Source organism: Morus notabilis, unplaced genomic scaffold (genome assembly GCF_000414095.1).
Source record: "Morus notabilis unplaced genomic scaffold, ASM41409v2 Scaffold1615, whole genome shotgun sequence".
Taxonomy (NCBI): Eukaryota; Viridiplantae; Streptophyta; class Magnoliopsida; order Rosales; family Moraceae; genus Morus; species Morus notabilis.
Genome location: NW_010366582.1, coordinates 121,284 through 142,963, shown reverse-complemented (window position 1 = coordinate 142,963; position 21,680 = coordinate 121,284). Strand labels below are relative to the sequence as shown.

General features: G+C 39.6%; 1 protein-coding gene across 3 annotated transcripts; it reads left to right on the top strand.

Moving 5' to 3' along the window:
- Window positions 1-627: 627 nt before the first annotated feature.
- On the top strand, window positions 628-21,137 carry LOC21390778. 3 transcript variants are annotated; one of them, XM_024173879.1, is made up of 25 exons: window positions 628-888; window positions 1,156-1,173; window positions 1,620-3,473; window positions 3,907-4,105; window positions 4,245-4,304; window positions 4,705-4,809; window positions 5,182-5,322; window positions 5,876-5,938; window positions 6,148-6,378; window positions 6,465-6,548; window positions 7,077-7,234; window positions 7,422-7,944; window positions 8,485-8,655; window positions 8,754-8,813; window positions 9,370-9,492; window positions 14,993-15,268; window positions 16,128-16,193; window positions 16,771-16,902; window positions 17,300-18,121; window positions 18,257-18,537; window positions 18,788-19,044; window positions 19,152-19,390; window positions 19,533-19,724; window positions 20,290-20,562; window positions 20,717-21,137. In XM_024173879.1, exons 3-25 carry the CDS (start codon window positions 1,738-1,740, stop codon window positions 20,861-20,863), a joined length of 6,339 nt encoding a protein of 2,112 aa, XP_024029647.1. In that variant the 5' UTR covers window positions 628-888; window positions 1,156-1,173; window positions 1,620-1,737; the 3' UTR covers window positions 20,864-21,137. The 3 variants fall into 3 exon arrangements, with proteins under 3 accessions (XP_024029647.1, XP_010109045.1, XP_024029648.1); XM_010110743.2 differs by lacking the exon at window positions 1,156-1,173; XM_024173880.1 differs by lacking the exons at window positions 628-888; window positions 1,156-1,173 and adding an exon at window positions 1,234-1,279.
- Window positions 21,138-21,680: the final 543 nt, after the last annotated feature.

The window sequence follows — 21,680 nt, the reverse complement described above, 5'->3', positions numbered from 1 at the left end:
AAAACTCGAATTCTAAACTCGAATCGGCGAAGTGAACGGGTTCAATATTTTTTATATTCTTAAAAATGTCATAACTTTTTATGTTTTGTATTCACAACGAAAAGATAAATAAAACCCCACTCATATACCCTATTAAAATTTTTCATCACCATTGAGTTTTTATTAAAATACTATCTAAATACATATTTAAGTTTTGACTCACCTAAATACAAACTCAAAAAGATTCTCAATTCAAATTATAACTCAAATGTGCACATCTAAACACAAACTTAAATTATATTTTCAACTCAAGTTATAACTTAGAAGACGTTTGGTTCATGAATTAGAATTATAAAATTAGAACCATTTTTTATTTATGTGTATTTTTTGTGAGAAAAAATACTATAATAAATCTAAATTATGATTTAAATCATAGTATTAATTCCCTTACCAAACGTTTCTTTTAACTCAATTTAAAATTATCACTTAAATTATCCTAATTCAAAAATGTGAAAGAACAACTTAGGCGTTTGGATGATTGATCCACAATATTCTGAAGTCACGTCGGATAGGGTTGTAATCGTCATTTCACGACTCCAGGTGGCGGCTCCGTCAAGAAGCCAAAATATTTTCCCTCACTTTCCCACCCTCACACAATCACACGAAAGAAAAGAAAAGAAAAGAAAAGAAAAAGTAATATAAAACCATCCCGGCAAGTAATTCTGGCGAAGCAAAGCACTTTCTCTCAAACTGAATTCTGGCGAAGCAAAGCATTTTCTCTCAAACTGACTCAAATCGCCAAAAGAGAATTGGGGAAGAAAAGAGAAACCAACACAGAGCATAGCTAATTGATATTCATTCGAATTTTCAATTTCGGCTGGAGAAAAATGCTCATTTCAATTTCTCCAGGTTGTATTTTCCTCCAAGATTCCTTCTTCAAACTCTTCCCTCGTTCTTTCTTTCTTTCTTTCTTGCTCTCTCTTTTTCGGTTGTTTGTTTAGTTGCTGCAGAAAATGTTCGTTAGACATGTAACGCTTTTAACATTTTTTTTTCTTCTCACACTTCGTAGTAAATCTCTCCGCTACTGTTGTCATATCTCTCTCTCTCTCTCTCTCTCTCTATATATATATATATATATATATAATCCGAGGAAAATCTTTGCGTTTGATTTTGCAGAAATGAAATTGGAGGGAAGTAAGTGAGACGTGAATCTCGATTGATTTAGGGCTGATTTTTCTTTATGGCTCACAAGGAAAGAGGAAAATAGAAGTTTCTGCCACTTCAAGAATCAAATTCTACTGTAAATGACAGAAAATTTCGCCTTATATGTTCAGTTCAATTGCCCAAGGCCTTTGCGACAGTGACCAAAGTGCTAGGGCATTGAATTTTTTCTTTTTTCAAACCTTAGAAGTTTATAAATGCCTTTTGGAGCTAGAATAAATAATTAAAAAAAATCTCCCTTTGTTTGCGTGTAAGTAATCTTATGTTGCTGAGCTGAAATTATTTATCGAATGAGAATTAAATTCGTTTTCTTCATTTTTTACACTCCTGGTTTTTCTTGTTGAATCCAGTACACATAAATTTCTTATTTTTGATTTGGTTTCGATAGTTTATTGAACATCATTTTTCTGCCTGTATAGGATTGGAGTGGCTGTGCATTCCGTATTAGTGTAATTTGTTAGGGGACTAGGAGCAACCAGCTTCTTCGTCCCCAACACATGGGGTGAAATTGAGCATTTTGTTATACAAGGGAAGACCATGAGCGGGAGACTCCGTTGCCCTTTTCTTGGGGTTCCACTTCATGGGTCTTCTTCGAACGGCAGAAAGGTGGGAAATTTTATTTACTTAGATGGAGGGCAGCGGGGAAAAAGGCGTTCTCAGAGGTGCGTATTTGCAAGGCAGAATCCTTGGATAACTCAAGTCATTAGATTTTCGCATTTCTGTGGACAAAATGTGGAATTGTTCAAGAAAAATTTGGGGTCTAGATATGGAATGAAGGTTGAAGAACGTCTTTCTCGAAGCAAGGCTTTGGTGAGCTCTTTGGCTCCTTTGTGGAAAGAGGGGTTATTTCTTATTAGATGCTCTGTTTTTGTAGCTGTGATCTCCGGGGTGTGCTTGTTAGTATGGTATGGGCGGGCAAAAGCCAAAGGGTTTGTTGAAGCCAGGCTTTTGCCGTCCATTTGTTCTGCACTTAGTGAGTATATAGAGCGTGAGCTTGATTTTGGTAAGGTTCGTAGGATTTCCCCCTTAAGCATTACATTGGACTCGTGTTCAGTAGGGCCTCATAATGAGGAATTTTCTTGTGGCGAGGTGCCCACCATGAAAATTCGTCTTCGTCCTTTTGCAAGTCTAAGGAGGGGAAAGATTGTGGTCGATGCAGTTTTGTCTCATCCGACTTTACTGGTTGTGCAGAAGAAGGATTATAGTTGGTTAGGGATACCTTCATCGGGAGATGCTCTTCAAAAACATTTATCAACTGAAGAAGGAATTGATTACCGTACAAAAACCCGGAGGATTGCTAGAGAGGAAGCAGGTGCTCGCTGGGAAAGAGAAAGGGATGAATCAGCCAAAAATGCTGCAGAAATGGGATTTATTGTTTTTGACAAGGGTTCTAGTCTATCTGGACGTGATTTTTCGAAAGAAGACAGCAGTCGTTTAGTTGAATTTACAAGCTTAGACTCTTTTTTATGCACAGATGAGAGGATGCATTTGAGAGATCATCATTGCCTGGACACAGGTGTCGATTATGATACGAAGCATGCAGATTTAGAGAAATCATTTGGTGTGAAAGTTCCCGGTTCGGGGCTTAAATTCTGGTCCAGTGTGATAAAGGGGCCAAAAAAACGCAAATTCAAAAGGAGTGCTAATGGAAGTGACATCTCGGCATCTGGAATTACTGCCAAAAGAAGAATTCTTGGGCGTAGTGCAATAGCAGCCGCCGCATATTTTCAAGGATTATTAAGTAGAAAGTCTAGCGGGCCTTCAGCGCCATTGGGAGGTTATGATGTTAGTAATCTTGATACCCTTTTGGTGCAAAATGAGGTTGGTGCTGGCACTTCTAGCTCAAGTGCTGCAGGAGCTAATGCTAATTGTTGTGGAGAAAGTGAGAATCTAGGAGGTGACGTTCTAGCTGGCCATGATGAGATACCAAAGAGCCATGAACGTCATGCATCAGGAAATCCAATCCCCGAACAGCTCGATCAATTGCTTGATTCAAACCGGCCAGTTTCTATCTGGCCATTAACAATTGATTCAAGATTATCCATTTTTTCTAGAAACCTGAAGGACCGGTTATATTGCTTTTTCTACACGCCCATTCAAAAGCTGGCATCACGTACAGGTCCTAGGGTTGACGATATTGTTGCAGAAATTGCTTATGGGGAAGATGTAGTGCAAGATGAAGGTGTTGGAAAGACGCTTCCAGTTATGCTTGATTCTGTCCATTTCAAAGGAGGAACGCTAATGCTACTTGCATACGGTGATAGGGAACCAAGGTGCGGGGTGCTCCTGTTGCATTTATTAGTAATTTACTATTGACAATAAGATTGTTTTAACAGTCAAACTTCAATCTAAGCTTTTTGTCGAATTCCAAGATGTCTTTTTTTTTTAACTGAATTATATGAAGTAACATTTTTTTTTACACTGATGCCTTTAATTGTAAGATTGGCGCCTTTGATACCATCTACCACTGATGGGAAAAAAAATGCTGCCCAAGAGCAAAAAGACACAAGAAAAATTTGAAAAACCAAGATTGGGTATTTTTCTATTTGATTGACATATTAGCAGAAAGCCAGAAGGAATAGTTATAGAAATCTCTATTTCAGTCTATTTTCCTTAGAAAGCCAGAAGGCATAGTGATAGAAATCTCTATTTCAGTCTATTTTCCTGATTGCACTTGTGAAGAACCGAATCTTTATAAATGTCTAGGGAGATGGAGAATGTTAATGGACATGTGAAGTTTCAAAATCACTACGGCCGAGTTCATGTAGAATTGAGTGGCAACTGTAAGATGTGGAGATCAGATTTAACATCTGAGGACGGCGGCTGGTTGTCTACAGATGTTTTTGTTGACATTGTTGAACAGAAATGGCACGCCAACTTGAAAACTGGCAATTTATTTGCTCCGGTAAGGTATACTGCATGTTGAATGTGATACATTATTGAGATTGTCAAGACTTCTGTTTGCACTTTAGGTTCTTAAAAGATTTACCTACTTTTGTTCTATTGCTTCTTTTTTTTTTATTTTTTTTTTTATTTTTATGCAGCTCTTTGAAAGGATTTTAGAAATTCCTATCGAGTGGTCCAAAGGCAGAGCCACAGGCGAGGTGCTTCTCTGCTTTTAACTTAAGTTTTTACTCTTTTTTTTTTCATTGTCAAAATTTATTGGAATATATCTGAAACAATAAACATTGTACCCCGACCCCAGATTGATGACTCTTATTTTTGTTAGGATGCTGGCTGACATGCATTTCAATCTTACTAGCAAGAAACCGTTTTGTTGGGTATTCTAAGAGAAAAGAGAGAGAGATGCTTTGTCATTCGCATTGTGTTCTGATGTATACTATATCCCAATCTTTGTGTGGTTGCTATGTCACGCTTTTTTTTGTTATTTGTTTTATTACTATACACTAGAAAAGTGAGTGTGGTTTCGGGCTGTTTTGAGGAGGCATTAGGTGTTGGAATTCCTTGTCAAATTTGAGTTATTTGAAATATCTATTCTGGCAGGTTCACATTTGCATGTCTACCGGAGAAACATTTCCAAATCTTCATGGACAGCTTGATGTCACAGGGTTGGCTTTTCACATATATGATGCTCCATCTTGGTTTTCTGTACGTTCTACTTTCATTTGTTCAATGATGGAGGAAATGATTGGGGTCCCTGCTTTAACAGATACCTGAAACCCATTAGTGGGTTTAGGCATTTCTTAGTTTGTTATCTAATAATATGTAATTTGCTGACAGAGGTTCTCATCACATAATATTTTATGTGTGTATGTACACACACACACACACACACACACACAAGTATATATGTATACCTAAACGCGTGCCAACATATAGTCATGCATTGCTAGGACATTTGTCTCTACCTTAAAATTGTAACGTTAACATGATCCTAGTTGCATATGGGAATTGATTGCTTTATGATTATCATTACCTTATTGTGATAAGAGTTTTCTGTTGTGCATGCTTAACATACAGGACGTTTCAGCAAGTTTATGTTTTCGTGGTCAACAAATTTTCTTACATAATGCACATGGATGTTTTGGTGACGTTCCTTTAGAGGCTTCTGGAGATTTTGGAATTCATCCTGATGAGGGAGAGTTTCATGTTATGTGTCAGGTATCTCTTCTCTATGCTTCTAGTTTGTATGCACAATTTTTACGAGGTCAAAAGGTGGATGCTACAGATTATTTACTGGGGATTTTTTCCTTGGATGAATCCTCCAGCATAGTCGTTTGTAACTATTTGTTTGAGGTTTAGGCAAATGTTTTTCTTACATTGTGGTCGAATGAAATTTGTCAGTCATTACGTAGAAGTTTCAACTTTTTTTAATTTTTTTTTTTATTTTTACCTGAGACATCTGTTTTTGTTTAAATAAAGTATTGTGTCTACCAGTTTGAATAATTTATCTTTGCATTATCGTCGATTCAAGTCATCTTTTAATATTTGAGGATTTCTTCTATTTTTATTTTTATTTTTTAATTTTTACCCGAGACATCTGTTTTTGTTTAAATAAAGTATTGTGTTTACCAGTTTGAATCATTTATCTTTGCATTATGGTCGATTCAAGTTATCTTTTAATATTTGAGGGTTGTTTTTATTTTTTATTTTTTTATTTTTAATATAGCGCTCCAATCAACTCTTAATCTTTGCATAAAAATGTTATTCACAGGTTCCTTGCGTAGAAGTAAATTCTCTGATGAATACTTTCAAGATGAGACCTCTCATGTTTCCGGTACATGCATCTTGAGCTTTTTGATCTGTGTGTTTCTTCTTCCAATGCAAATGAAAATTACCTGTACGGATATATTAACATATTCACTCCTGGATCGATAATTCTCTCTCAGGAAGATGCCTGAACAAGGAGATAGTACTGATACAAGTTCATCCATATTCCATACCATTCCTAGCATTGTTAATCACCATTTTCCGTATTGGTTGCAGCTTGCTGGTTCTGTGACTGCTGTTTTTAATTGTCAAGGCCCACTGTATGCTCCTATATTTGTGGGAAGTGGAATGGTTTCTAGAAAAATGTCTTATTTAGCTTCTGATTTTGCTCCATCCGCTGCTTCAGAAGCTGTTTTGAAAAGTAAGGAGGCTGGTGCCATAGCCGCGTTTGATCGCGTTCCATTTTCATATTTATCAGCCAACTTCACCTTCAATACGGACAATTGTGTAAGTTTTTTAAGGGCAACTAATTGAATGGTCAGTCCTCACTTTATATGTGCAGAATTTTCAAATGTAAATCTACTGTGTTATAGGTTGCTGACTTATATGGAATTCGAGCTAGCCTTGTGGATGGTGGTGAAATTCGAGGTGCAGGGAATGCGTGGATTTGCCCGGAGGTATTAATACTTTTATGAGACAGACTGTCTTGTTCTTAATCTGGACGAATGTTTAGTTATTACTCTGTCTTCTTTCTGCTAACTGCTAAGATGTGCGTCTCTCTTTACATATGCACGTAAACATTAGTAATCACTTGTTTTTTTTTTTTTTCTTTTCCTTAGTCAACTCATGGGAAGTGTAGTTGCATCTTCTCAATATTTTGAATTCTCTTTCATAGGTTTACTTCTTAGAGAGCTTTCATCAACTTGTTGGAAAATCTTTCTTATTATGTTACATTTCACTCTGTTGTACTTTCTTTTAGTTGTAGTCCTCGTGTATGGGCTGGAAACTCTTTTGTCTGAAGCCTAAGTGACGTTGTCTGACTAGCTGTTAGATATGGAACAACTTTTTCTTTCTTCCTTCTTTTCTTTCTTTTTTTTTTTTCCTTTATTTTATTTATTTTATTTTTTTTATGGTGAATCTTTGGGACTTCTGCTGGAATCTTTGTTTTTCAAATTAATCTTGGTGCAGAGTTTTTGACTTTACAGGGTGAGGAGGATGACACAGCAATGGATGTGAACTTCTCTGGAAGTTTGTGCTTTGACAAAATAATGGATCGATATATGCCTGGTTATCTTCAATTAGTTCCATACAAATTAGGGGATTTAAATGGAGAAACAAAACTCTCTGGTTCCTTATTGAGACCGTATGACTCTTCACTTCATGCTTACAAATTATTGTTAATGCTGCTCAAAATTTCCTCAATGGCTATTTGGAAAATTTTTTTTTGAAGAAGATGGCTGTTACAAAATCTTGGTAGTGCGGTAAAGTATATCCTGTTTTGGATGTTCCTTAGTCTCCAATTTTTCTCATGTGACATTCTTTTTGTATAGGAAATTTGATATTAAATGGACTGCACCAAAGGCTGAAGGGTCATTTAGTGATGCTCGGGGAGACATCATCATCTCACATGATTCAATTGTTGTTAATTCCTCATCTGTTGCTTTTGAGTTGAACACAAAGGTTCAAACATCTTATCACGATGAATACTGGCTAAACAGGAAGAATTTTAGTGCAAAGAGTGCCATGCCATTTGTTGTTGAGGGAATCGAATTGGATTTGCGTATGCGCGCTTTTGAATTCTTTAGTTTGGTCTCTTCTTATCCTTTTGATTCTCCAAAGCCCATCCACTTGAAAGCAACAGGAAAGATCAAGTTTGCGGGCAAGGTGTTACAACCAAGCAGTATAAGTAATGAGCAAGTCTCAGATCTCGAGATTAACAAGAAACAAGTAAAATTAACAGACAAAGGAAACTGTCTTGCTGGTGAAGTTCATATCACGGGTCTCAAATTGAATCAGTTGATGTTGGGACCTCAATTGGCTGGACAATTGAGCATTTCACGTGATTGTTTCAAGGTAGTGTAAATCTCAATTCATGGTGTACATTATTACTTAAATATGTAAACATGTTAAACGTTTAGATGATTTGCTTGACTGTTTAAAGCAAAACAAGAAGGTTACAAAAATAAAGACACACATATAAGGGGGGTATTAGACAAAAGTCGGCAACTCGTTGGGTTCAGTACTGAGTATTTGACTACTCTATTTGATGTTAAAGATTGAAAGCTTATCTGTCAGACAAGTAGAGTTATTGTCATACGAGTACATATAGAGTGTTCAATTAGACACATTGTTCATAGGGGGTTCCATGAGACACAATGTTCATGCAAAAGTGAAATTGTCACATCCTGTGAAATGCTTGGGGAATGAGAAAAAATTTTGAATGAATGAAATCGGGAATTTGAGAATAGGCCTGGTTTCATGGATCGTTTGAATAGAAAAGGAAGGTAGTTGGATATCTTTGGTCATAGACCTATCACTGTTATTACAATAGTGAATTACTCTATCCTGTTTTGATTGCCAGGCTTTTATGAAACCCTGTTTCCTTTAACGCAGCTGGATGCCACAGGCAGGTCAGATGAAAGTCTTGCAGTGGAGTTTGTAGGGCCATTGAATCCTAACAGTGAAGAAAATTCAGAACATGGAAAAATGTTGTCTTTTTCCCTTCAGAAGGGGCAACTAAAAGCTAACATTTGTTTCCAACCCTTTCATTCTGCTAACTTGGAGGTACCTGAACTTATTTATAGTTTATTTCTGTTTGTTAATAAAAATGAAAGAAAAAACATGCGCAAAGCTTGTTCCCTGCTTGTGTTTGCTGGTTGCAGGTGCGCCATTTGCCGCTTGATGAATTGGAGTTGGCTTCGCTCCGGGGGACACTACAAAGGGTAAGCTAGCTCGATGCTGCTTGAGTTAGTTGTTTCCTGCATTCCATTCTCCAACACCGTCGGTGGTCTTCCTTGCACCTTTAAATTATGGTAGAATGGCCAAATAAATGGGTTAAACGTTTTAAATTGTGAGTTTTTAGTTTGTGCTCTGTGGCAGTCGTACAATTTAGTGATTGCTTCTAAAATTATAACTGAAAGAATGCAATAATAGATGGGTGCAAGATAGTAACGTTAACAATGGTATGAAAGGCCTTTTTGTTTCAGTTTGAAGGCCATTTTAAGCTTCCAAATTTGCACCAAAATCTTTGCTGCTTGCTCCTATGTACTTCCTGGAGAGAAATATCATTGGTTTTCTATTGGTAGTTTTCTGATTTTTGTACAAATGTTTCCCATGCCTTCTATAATGTCAATACAGGTTAGCGCCTTGGCGGTTTCTTTTTTCTCTATGATGGATGAAGTGTCTTTACTTATAAACAGTCTTTTGAATCTTTTAACGGCTTTCCGTGGTAATTTTTTGTTCTCGTTTGAACTTAATTAGTTGGTTGTTTGCTTACAGGCAGAAATTCAGCTTAATCTTCAGAAAAGAAGAGGCCATGGAGTGTTATCTGTTCTTAGGCCCAAATTCAGTGGTGTACTAGGTGAAGCCTTAGATGTGGCTGCTAGATGGAGCGGTGATGTTGTGAGTCTCTTTACCATATTGTTGTGGGTTTGAACTGAATGGAATTCTGATGGAAACCTCAATAAATTGGCAGAAAACAAGACAGATGAATGTGAATTTTATTCAAATGCAATCAATCAATCACTATAACAATGGTGATATTCGAGAGATCACCGATTCTCCTCCCAAAACTCTACACTTCCAAAAACTACTCTAACCTCTCGAGCTCTCTCTTATTTATAGACTAACTCAGTCCCAATCACAACCCACGCTAACAAGCTAACCGAATTCAGTTACAAGCCACGTCAGTCATTACTTAACTAGCGTAGTGTTTCTTCTTTCTATTATAGTCAAGCAGCTCGTGGCCCTGGTTACAAGCCACATCAGTCATTACTTAACTAGCGTAGTGTTTCTTCTTTCTATCCCCTAATGCACAAGAACCTTGTCCTCAGGGTTCAAGTGGGGAAACTGAGTAGATAACAAAACCCACGACTCCTAGGTGCTATCACACTCAGGGAGGGCCTTCCATTGGACCAGAACTTCAATGGAGCCATCCAAAAGCTTCTGAGACCGAAGCAGGGCTGCTGGTTCCACCGCCAGCTCCATGTCCTCTGTCAAAGCGGTTGGCGGCTGCTGCACGGGCGTAGAGGGGAGTAACACCTTCCGAAGTTGGGACACATGGAACACGTCATGAATACGCACAAAGGAAGGAAGCTAGAGGCGATAAGCAACTTCCCCAACCTTCTCCACTATCTAGAATGGGCCATAAAAACGAGGGCTTAACTTTTCATTGCGCCGACGAGCCAACGACCTCCAACGGTAGGGTTGGAGCTTCAAATAGACCCAGTCACCTATTTGAAAATGGACTTCCCTGCGCTTCTTGTCCGCATACAACTTCATCCGAGTCTGGTCAATGGTTAATCTCTCTTTCAGCTCCCGAAGAATGTTATTCCTTTCACGTAGCTGCTGACAACTTCCACCACCGAGCCACCTTCCTCCCATCGGAAGAGCGTCTCGGCCATACAATGCGTGAATGGCGTCATCCCAGCCGAGCTATGGAATGTAGTATTAAACCAAAACTTGGCCCACCCCAACCAATTAGGCCATTGGTGTGGTTTGTTACCACAAAAGCACCTCAAATAATCCTCCAAACTCCGGTTAACCACCTCCGTCTGGCCATCCATTTGGGGATGGTAAGCGGAGGTCAGTACTTGCTAGCCGAAACAACTCCTTCCAAAAGTTACTAATGAACACCCGATCCCTATCCGACACTATTGAGTGAGGAAAACCATGCAAACAGACTACCTCATTCACAAAGACGTTCGCGACCTCCCGAGCTGTAAAAGGATGGGACAGCGAAAAACAATGCACATATTTGGTCAGACGATCCATCACCACCATAATCGTATCAAGCCCCAAGGCCTTAGGCAATCCCCCAATAAAATCTAAAAGACATCGTCCCAAACTTTCTTTGGGATCGGCAGGGCTGTAAGAGGCTGGCTAGTTTAAGGGCATCATATTTCACCTGTTGGCAAACATCGCATTCAGCGATTAAGCGCTGAATATCACGCTTCATTCCATCCTAGAATAAGACTGCCGCCAAACGCTTATAGGTCCGAAAGAACCTAGAGTGACCCCCCATAGCGGACGAATGGAATTCTCTGAAAAACTTCAGAATTAATGGAGAATTCGGTGTCAAAACAAACCTGTTTTTGTAGTAAAGATGACACCTCTTGAGCTGGTAACCGGCTTTGAATTGAGGGTCCAACAAGAGGCCCTGAACAATCAGTCGCAACTTATCATCCTTTTGCACCTCCTCTTCAATAGTCTCCAATTCCCGCGTACGCATCACCGAAAATACCTGCAGTTGGGGACCCTCGTTTTTTCTGGATAAGGCATCTGCTACACTCAGTTATCTCGCCTAGGCTTATAATTTCAAAATCCAATCCAATGAGCTTACAAATCCACCGTTGTTAAGCCTCATTCATGACAAGCTGTTCAAGAAGAACCGCAAGCTCCATTGATCCGCTCTCACAATGAAATGCCTCCAAAATATAATGCCGCCACTTTTTTGTAGCCAACACAACTGCCATTAAGTCGCATTCATACACTGATTTAGAGCGACCCCTATCAGAAAGCGATTGACTGATGAAAGCAATTGGCCTATTTTCCTGCATCAAAACAGCTCCCAGACCGCGCCCCGAAGCATCAGTCTCAATGACAGGTTTTGGTAAAGTCCAACAAGGCTAGAACTGGTATTGTGACCATCCATTGTTTTAGCTCCTCAAAAGCTCCTTGTGCTTCGAAAGTCCACAAAAAGGCATCCTTTTTAAGTAAGTGTGTTAAGGGTTCAACCACCTTACCATAGTCCTTCACAAAACGCCTGTAGTAGCCTGTGAGCCCCAAGAACCCCCGTAAATCCCGAACGGTCTTGGGAATGGGCCAATCAATCATGGCGGTAATTTTCTTAGGATCAGCTTGAACACCAGTGTCAGTGATGATATGGCCCAAATACTCTACCCTGCACTGCCCAAAAACACACTTCTTCTTGTTGGCCACCAATTAGTGTTGCTGCAGCCAGGCAAAGACACTTCGCAGGTGCTGCAAATGAGAATCCCAATCCTTACTGTAGACAAGGATATCATCGAAGAAGACCAAGTCGAATTTGCGTAAGCGTGGTCGGAAAACCTTGTTCATTAAGGATTGGAAGGTAGCAGGCGCGTTTGTTAAGCCGAATGGCATAACCAGAAATTCATAGTGACCGGCGTGAGTACGAAAGGCTGTTTTCGGTGTATCCTCACACACCCTGATTCGATGGTAGCCCGACTTCAGGTCCAACTTGGAAAAGAAAACAGCACCTCCTAGCTCATCCAACAATTCATCTATAGCCGGAATCGGAAACTGATTAGGGACTGTAATTTTGTTTAATGCGCGATAATCCACGCAAAAGCGCCACTCGCCGGATTTCTTCTTGACTAACAACACCGGACTAGAAAAAGGGCTGTTGCTATGTTTAATGATTCCTGTTGCCATCATTTCTTTCACAATTCGTTCAATCTCATTTTTTTGAGAATGAGGAAAATGGTATGGTCGTAAATTCGGTAGGTCTGTCCCCTCCTTCAGTGGAATCGCATGATCGCGAAACCGTGAAGGAGGAAGACCTGCCGGAGGTTCAAAAACCGAATGGAATTCTGTCAACAACTTCTCCAATTCAACTTCGTCTGCACTCCCTTCCGACCGGTCCAACACTGGCACCTGCCCAAACTCAACCAGGAACCCCTGTCCTTCCTTTTGAATCGCTTTAATCATCGCTTTAAGAGAGACCAGAGTTTTTGACAAGGAAGGATCCCCTTGGAGTAAAACCCGTTCTCCACGCCAATTAAACTGCATAGTGAGGTTCTTCCAATTAGCACTCACTTCTCCTAACATACCGAGCCAGCTGATTCCTAAAATTACATCAGAACTACCAAGTTCAATGGGAAAGAAATCTTGAATTATCTCCAATCCTTGCAACCGGACTTCCACTTGTCTACACACTCCTTGCCCGGCTACCTTGTAACCATTCCCAACCATTATTCCAAAATTGGGCGTCTCATCTATCGGTATTTTCAATTCCGCAACAATCCCCTTAGAAAGAAAATTATGTGAAGCGCCAGATTCAATTAAAATAACCACTTCTCTGTCTAAAATCGTACCTTTCACCTTCATTGTGTTTATTGACGGAATTCCGACTATGGAATTCATGGAAAGTTCCATGGACCCTTCTCCCTGCTCTGCTGTTGGTTCCCCCAATTCTTCCTCAACTCTAGCTTCAGCTCTATCCCTATCTTCTTCGTCCACCGCCGTGATGAGAACCTGTAGTTAGGGATTTTTACAAACGTGGCCGAACCGCCATTTCTCCTCACACCGGAAACATAATCCGCGCTCCCTTGGTCGCTGCATTTCAGTGTTTGAGATTTTCTTCTTGAAGCGGTCATGTTTCCTCGTGGTCTGAGAGGGAATATTATCTTGGTTCTTGTTGACCGACATGCCAGATTGACTGGAGTTGGTACGTGTCATCTCTGAGGCTCCTTTACTCCTATCCACAAGTTTCGGTGGAGTCCAGCTGGAGCCACTTCCCCGTATTGCCTCCAACCACTGATTTCTTCAGCCCATAATAGTCTCTTGTTCTGAAAAATCCAGCCCCGTCTCCACTCGGTTTGGGCCGTGATGTCCTCATTACTTGAGCCCTCTCAAGGGCCCAATTCTTTTCCTCAATTTTTTGGGCCAAGTCCATTATTTGAACTAGAGAGGTAGGCTTCACCATACGGACTTCAAACTTAATCTCCTCAGCTAAACCATTTGAGAAGGCTCCAATTAGGAATTCCTCGTCCGCCTCTCTCAAGGGAGCTGATAGCAATTCAAACTTCTCACGAAATTCCGCCACCGACGAGTCCTGTCGCAAAGCAATCAAGGCCTCGTAATGGTTGCCAGTTTGCGAAGATCAAAACCTTTGTATCACAGATTCCTTGAAGATCGGCCAATCTATGTTACCGGATCTGGATTCCATCCACTGGAACCAGTTCAATGCCTTCCCTTCCAATCCAATCACGGCCGCCGCGACCCGTTCCACCTCTTTGACGCCTTTAACCTAGAAATACCGCTCACGCTGAAATAGCCAGCCGTGCGGATCTTCGTCGTTGAAGAGAGGAATCTCCATTTGACGAAACCGCGATTCCCAACCACTCGGTGCTGAAACATTACCGGAACGATTCGCCGCCATTGTAGCGCCGCCACCTTCATCGCCGCTCGAAGCCGATGCCCTAGCTTGCTCTGCTGGTGGATTCGCATTGCCTCCCGACCTCATCCAACCGGTAAGCTCCTTCATATACTCCTTCACAACTCCCATATCCTCTGAAAGTTGTCCGACAACCGCTTTGAGTTCATTGACGTCCATCTTGAGCTCTTTGACGTCTTTTTCAACAAATTCTAATCTCCCATCCATCCTTGTGAATACCATTTCCCAGGCGAACTACTCTGATACCAATTTGATGGATACCTCAACAAATTGGCAGAAAACAAGAAAGATGAATGTGAATTTTATTGAAATACAAGCAATCAATCACTACAACAATGGTGATATTCGAGAGATCACTGACTCTCCTCCCAAAACTTTACACTTCCAAAAACTACTCTAACCTCTCGAGCTCTCTCTTATTTATAGACTAACTCAGTCCCAATAACAACCCATGCTCCTACGCTAACAAACTAACCGAATTCAGTTACAAGCCATGTCAGCTACTACTTAACTAGCGTAGCGTTTCTTCTTTCTACTATAGACAAGCAGCTCCTGGCCCTGGTTCTTATCAAATTCCTTCATGGAACGATATCTTTCTCCTACTAATTTATCTTCCTAGAGTTGATGCCACCGCTATAATTTTAATTTTGATGATTTCATGTTTGCTACCTGTTTGTTAGGCACATTTGACAATTTGAATGACGTGTCTAATATTGTATTTTATTTTATTTTTCATTTGTTTAGATTACTGTCGAAAGAACTGTTTTAGAGCAAAGCAATAGCAAGTATGAGCTTCATGGAGAATATGTGTTGCCTGGCACTCGAGACAGAAATCTTGCTGGCGGGGAGACTGGTGGCTTGCTTAAAAGGGCAATGGCTGGGCATCTAGGTAGTGTCATATCTTCCATGGGGAGGTGGCGAATGAGACTTGAAGTTCCCCGAGGTGAGGTTGCTGAGATGCTTCCCCTTGCAAGACTTATATCTAGAAGTACAGATCCTGCAGTCCATACGAGATCAAAGGTCATATTCCACTTGAATGCGTTAGGAATGAATGTGCATTATACTAATCATCTGATATCTTCGAAACGTTTAACTGCTTGAATCTGAATCGAACTATTCAACAATCTGGACATGGAAATTAAAGACTCTGTCCTTGAATATTTACAGTAAACCAACATCATAGGGTTTTCTCATTTTCCTACTTGCATCTTCATTGTTTCCCCCCTCGGTGTGGAATATTGTTTACGAAAAGGAGAAGACGGAGATAAACAAGAGAACAAGAAGCCTTAGCAAAAGAGGACAGCCCAAATAACGAAATATTTTCTGTTGATTCTGCCTTTCTTTGTAGCATTTCAAGTGATTCTGCCTTTCTTTGTAGCATTTCAAGTGATTCATCTATACTTATTTAGCTTCATTCGTGAGTGTCATTGTTCAAACTTTTGAAGAAACATGCACCACTGGAGTTGAATTTGTCTCAAAGTAATAGACTATTTTGGTAGAAATTATTTGGAAGGTGAGAAGGTTTTTACTGGAAGAAAAAGGGTGTTTCGGAGAGCAGTTCAACCTTTATAGGTAGGAAAGAACTCTGTGAACAGTGAAAAGTGTATGTAGAGTTGTATTTCTCTGAACACTAAAATCTATTACTTGATTGTATATATGGAGTATGTAGCTAATCTTGTCTAGTTGCAGAATGTGAAGTTGAATTGCATGTCACCGGCGTATAATATAACTTTGTCGATGGGATGTGGTTACTTTATTTCCTATTCAAATTGTCTCAACTCTAGTGCATTTTCAGCTTCTTGACATTTGAATATCCTCGAATGGCTATGCAAAATTTTAAGTTTCTAACTATATATGTTTCTTTCTCACTTCTCTGCAGGACTTATTTATTCAAAGTTTGCAATCAGTGGGATTAAACATGGAAAGTGCTAAAGAAATGCTTGAGGTAGTTTGTTTATGAAGCACTTTATCTTCATTTCTTGTTTGAACCGTTTCTACTTTATGCCCTTCAATCAGGCTCTGTTTGTTTCATAGTAGTGTTCAGAGTTTTTTTTTTATTCTTCCTTTTTTTGGTAGAAAGTAGGGCAGCAAAGTTTTGTGTTTTTATTTGATGAAAGGAAAAATGAAGAAAAGTGATGTATAAAAGGTGACCAAAGATGGTAACATAGTGGCTATTAAGGTGGTGATTGTAGCATTAGTGAGTAGTGATAGTAAAGGTGATGGATCGTTAGGAAGCAACTTCTGTGTGAGTATTTTATCACAAAATGTGGTAACCGCTTGCTATTTTTTACATTGTGTCTTGATTTGAAAGGTCCTTTTATGTTTGTAAGAGATATTCCACATGCCAAACAAGAAAACAACAAACACTTGTAGAAAACGATTTGTCTAAAGTGTCTTATTGCACACAAATTAAAATTTTCATTTCCTTTAATCTCTTGGAGATTTCTGCATGTAATCATTTCGCGACCAGTTTTATTTATTTATTTTTAACTATCTTGGTTGTAAACGATCTGTGACATCAGGTTATACATGGCCTTTACATATCATCAAACGAGGTTATTTTGGAAGGTCTAAGTCTTCCAGGTTTGGGTGAACTTAAAGGTCGTTGGCATGGCTCTCTCGAAGCAAGTGGTGGCGGCAACGGGGATACAATGGTGTGTACCTTTCAATCTTCAGGGGGCATCAATCTAGATGTTTGTATATCGAAAGATGCAATGGTCAATTTTGAAATGGCAATAAGACAAATTTCTTCTTAAAGGATTTGAAAAACATAAAAAGTTGTATATTGAGGTTCTGGTGTATTTCTCACTATATTGAATTTTGCTCGTTTTCTGTTATTGTCAGTTGAAGTCATATATTCTTAACTAATACCCTAGTTTTGGCTCGTCCTCCTTAGCAATTATGCTCTGGTCTTGAAGCTTACGTACTATCATCTTCGTTTGTTGTCTAGGAGGAATCATCTGTTTGTTACCGCTTATTATGTTTCATTGGTCCCTTGGTCAAAAATTGTTGTCTTCTTATTATTGTCTTTGGTTATTACTTGTTTTTCAGGCAAACTTCGACTTTTGTGGGGACGACTGGGAGTGGGGAACCTACAAAACTCAACGTGTTCTTGCAGTTGGTGCTTACAGCAATGATGATGGTCTGCATCTGGAGAAAATTTTTATTCAGAAGGATGATGCCACAATCCATGCAGATGGGACTTTGCTAGGGCCAAAGAATAATCTTCATTTTGCTGTTCTAAATTTTCCTGTGAGTCTAGTGCCCACTCTAGTTCAGGTTGTTGAGTCTTCAGCTAATGATGTTGTTCAATCTTTGCGACAATTCCTAGCACCAATTAGGGGTATATTGCACATGGAAGGTGATCTTAGAGGTACCCTTGCAAAACCAGAATGTGATGTGCAAGTTAGGCTCTTGGATGGTGCCATTGGTGGTATAGATCTCGGCAGAGCTGAAATTGTTGCATCTCTAACTTCAACCAGTCGTTTTCTGTTTAATGCAAAATTTGAACCAATCGTTCAGAATGGTCATGTACATATCCAAGGAAGTATTCCTCTTACTTTTGTCCAAAATAGCATGTTAGACGAAGATGTAGAAAAAGATATAAGTCAAGTCAATTGGGAGCGTGGTTGGGTAAAAGAAAGAGATAGGGGTTCCAGTGATGATGCCAATGAAAAGAAACTTCCCAGAGAGAGAAATGAAGAGGGTTGGGATACCCAACTAGCTGAAAGCCTTAAAGGCTTAAACTGGAATATACTAGATGTAGGTGAAGTTAGAGTGGATGCTGATATTAAAGATGGAGGCATGATGTTGTTAACTGCTTTATCTCCTCATGCCAACTGGCTTCATGGAAATGCTGATATTATGATACAGGTAGGTCAAAAAGGTTATTTATGGGCCAAGTTTATGTTCTAAGCATTTGTGAAAAATAAATGTTTCATGTTACAATAAGAAGCAATTAGATAAGAATTCACTTTCTTTGACTTGTGAGGTGTTTCAAATATATAGGTAAGAGGGACAGTTGAACAACCAGTGCTCGATGGGTTTGCGTCATTCTACAGGGCATCTATCTCTTCACCAGTACTCTGGAAGCCACTAACAAACTTTGGTGGCACAGTCCATATTAAGTCAAATAGGTTATGTATCAGTTCATTGGAAAGTAGGGTTAGCAGAAGGGGTAAGCTGTTTATAAAAGGGAACCTGCCTCTAAGGACGAGTGAAGCAGCCCTTGGTGATAAGATAGACTTAAAATGTGAAGTTCTTGAGGTCCGCGCGAAGAATATTCTAAGGTTCCTACTACCTCTTGGCCATTGTTTTGTCATAGAATTTATTTTCTTAAATGCACAACAAACTCGTGATTTACTTTTTGTTAGTTCCTGTGTTATGAACACCTTATATATAAGTATGCGTGTGTATGTATTCACACTGTAATGCATTTTGTTTATAGAGTTTACTGTATGTGACTCATTTGTAGCTGGTTTAACTGCTTAAACTTTCGTATGCTCGTCAGAAAAGGCTAATGGGATTCTAAAATCACAGTGCCCAGGTTGACTCCCAGATGCAGATAACAGGTTCTATATTGCAACCAAATATTTCTGGAAATATCAAACTGAGCCATGGAGAAGCTTATCTACCTCATGATAAGGGCAGTGGAGCTGCTCCTAATAGATTGGTATCAAACCAGTCTAGGCTTCCCAGTGGCAGTGTTAACAGGGCAGTTGCTTCAAGATATGTTTCACGGTTTTTCAGTTCACAACCTGCTGCTTCAAGGACCACCCGGTTCCCTCAACCCTCAGGTAAGAAGGCATCGATGCTTTGTCAGTTTGTGTTCGATAATGTTTTGTTGTTGCTAAATACTGTGCAAGTCCTGTCGTTTCACCTATTTAATTGTTCACATTGGCAGTTGAATCATCTGAAGTTGAAAAGGAAAGGGAGCAAGTGGATTTCAAACCAAATGTGGACATTCGGCTTAGTGACTTGAAGCTTTTTCTAGGCCCTGAATTGAGGATAGTTTATCCTTTGATTCTTAATTTTGGTGTTAGTGGAGAACTCGAGTTGGATGGTCTAGCTGATCCAAAATGGATTCAACCCAAAGGCATCCTGACTTTTGAGAATGGTGATGTAAATCTTGTTGCCACTCAGGTGAGTCCTGTTAACTTCTCTTGGATTCATTTTTTATTTTCTTGTTTAGAGTCGAAGGTTTCCAGTCCAGAGCTAGTTCATTTTTTTTTTTTTTGGCTGGCTTTTGTTTTATGCTGAGCTAAAATTTATGCGACGAATTCAGATGAGACTTAAGCAAGAGCATCTGAATATTGCAAAATTTGAGCCCGAGAATGGACTAGATCCGATGCTAGATTTAGTTTTGGTAGGATCTGAGTGGCAATTCAGGATTCAAAGTCGGGCCAGCAAGTGGCAGGACAAACTGGTGGTGACTTCTACACGGCCTGTTGAGCAGGATGCCATTTCACCCCTGGAGGTAACATTTTCCAATCAAATTTCAAGCTCCATCTTTCAGGAAATGATCAATCCAACTGGAATCAAGAGGCAACTTCTGCCTCCATTATATTTCTTCTCTACCTATTCTCTTCATCTTCTTTTCCTTTTATATTGATGCATAGCCCAAAACCAGAAGGCTATCCTATCCATTAAGAGAAACCCAACTCAGCAGAAATAAAAGAATTTTCTTTAAAAAAAAAAAAGAAAAAAAAAAAAAGAGAGCTCAAAACAGAGGCTTAAGCCTCGAATGCCTCAGACCCAAGCATCAAAGACGTAAAGCCTCTTTTGAGCCTTAAGCCTTCGACTAGAATTTGACACCTCAACAGACTTCAAAAACAATGGGAGGTACAATGAGGACCTCCAGTAGTTGATGCGCATACTTCTGTTTTTTTAGCATGCTTTGAAGCTTTACTTTATCTTATAGGAACTACTAAAAATTTGCTGTTGCAAGGATGAATATTTGCTCCTATTTTACTTTACGTGTGCTGTAAACGTAAAGTAAAATGAAATAAAATAAATCTTCCTTTTTTTCCCTGTTTGCATAGGCTACTAGAGTTTTTGAGAGCCAATTGGCAGAGTCCATTTTGGAAGGCAATGGCCAGCTTGCATTCCAAAAGCTTGCAACTACAACACTTGAAAAACTCATGCCAAGAATTGAAGGAAAGGGGGAATTTGGTCAAGCCAGATGGAGGCTAGTTTATGCACCACAGATTCCGAGTTTGCTTTCGAATGGTGGTGTAGTTGATCCTCTTAAATCTATTGCCAGTAGTATCTCATTTGGTACAGAAGTTGAAGTGCAGCTTGGAAAACGTCTTCAGGTTATCTTACTAGAAAACCTTTATCTTTGCTCTCAAGTGATTTTTACACGTCTTTAATGGAGTTTTATATGGACAGCTGTATTAAACTTGGTTCTGAAATTGTTTTCTAAATCATGAATATCACTCGTTTTATGTTTCCTTTTGTTTTTCGTAGGCCTCCATTGTTAGGCAGATGAAGGACTCGGAAATGGCGATGCAATGGACCTTGATCTATCAGCTTACGAGCCGCTTGCGTGTGCTGCTACAATCTGCCCCATCAAAACGGCTCCTTTTTGAATATTCTGCTTCATCACAGGATTGATCTATTGGGCACTTTGCTCGGTCTTTTTGTCGGTGATCCACAGTAGCGCTCATGGCGATGTAAATTCAATTCTCATTCCAGAATTAGTTTTTAGTTTTGATGAGAAATAGGAACAGGTTATTCCCATTCCCCAATAAAAAGAAATTAAAAATTTCGTAATAACAATATTAATATTGTAGTTGTATCACCTTATTCTTTGCTCAGTATTGAATGAGCTTGTTTGTATGTCCAGCATATTTGAAAATGTACATAGTCCAATATTAATGAAAGAGAAGTCGGGTTTCGTTAGAATTTGAACAGCGAGACTTGGATGTCAAGAGTGTATCTTTTGCTTTAACCGGTGTAGTGTTGGAACTTTCGGTTGGCGGGCATGCTCGAAACCTGAATTTTTAGGGTTTGGCGGGCAGGCACCTAAGGCCGCCCGTTCAAGCTATTTCTCAGGCTCGGGCTTGGGCCGCCCAAAAAGAATGAATATCGTCGAAGCCCGCCGCCAATCGAAAGCTCCCGACCATTGACCGCTGAAATTTTTTTACTTTTTTTCTTTAGGCCCGAATTGCCTGAAGCTCGATCAAACGGCTAGTTTGTTGACCGTTGGCGCCCGACCTGAACCGCCGCCGAAAGGCCAACCACCAATGGTTTTTTTTTTACCGTTGCTCGATTTCGGCCCGAACCCTACCCGCCAAATCAAGAAATAGCTATTGGATCCGAATTTGGGGGAAAAAAATAAATTTTTTAACCCAAAAATTTCTCCATAAATACCCCACCATCCCCCAAACATTTTCCTCATCTAAACTCTCTCAATCTCTTTTAATTTCTC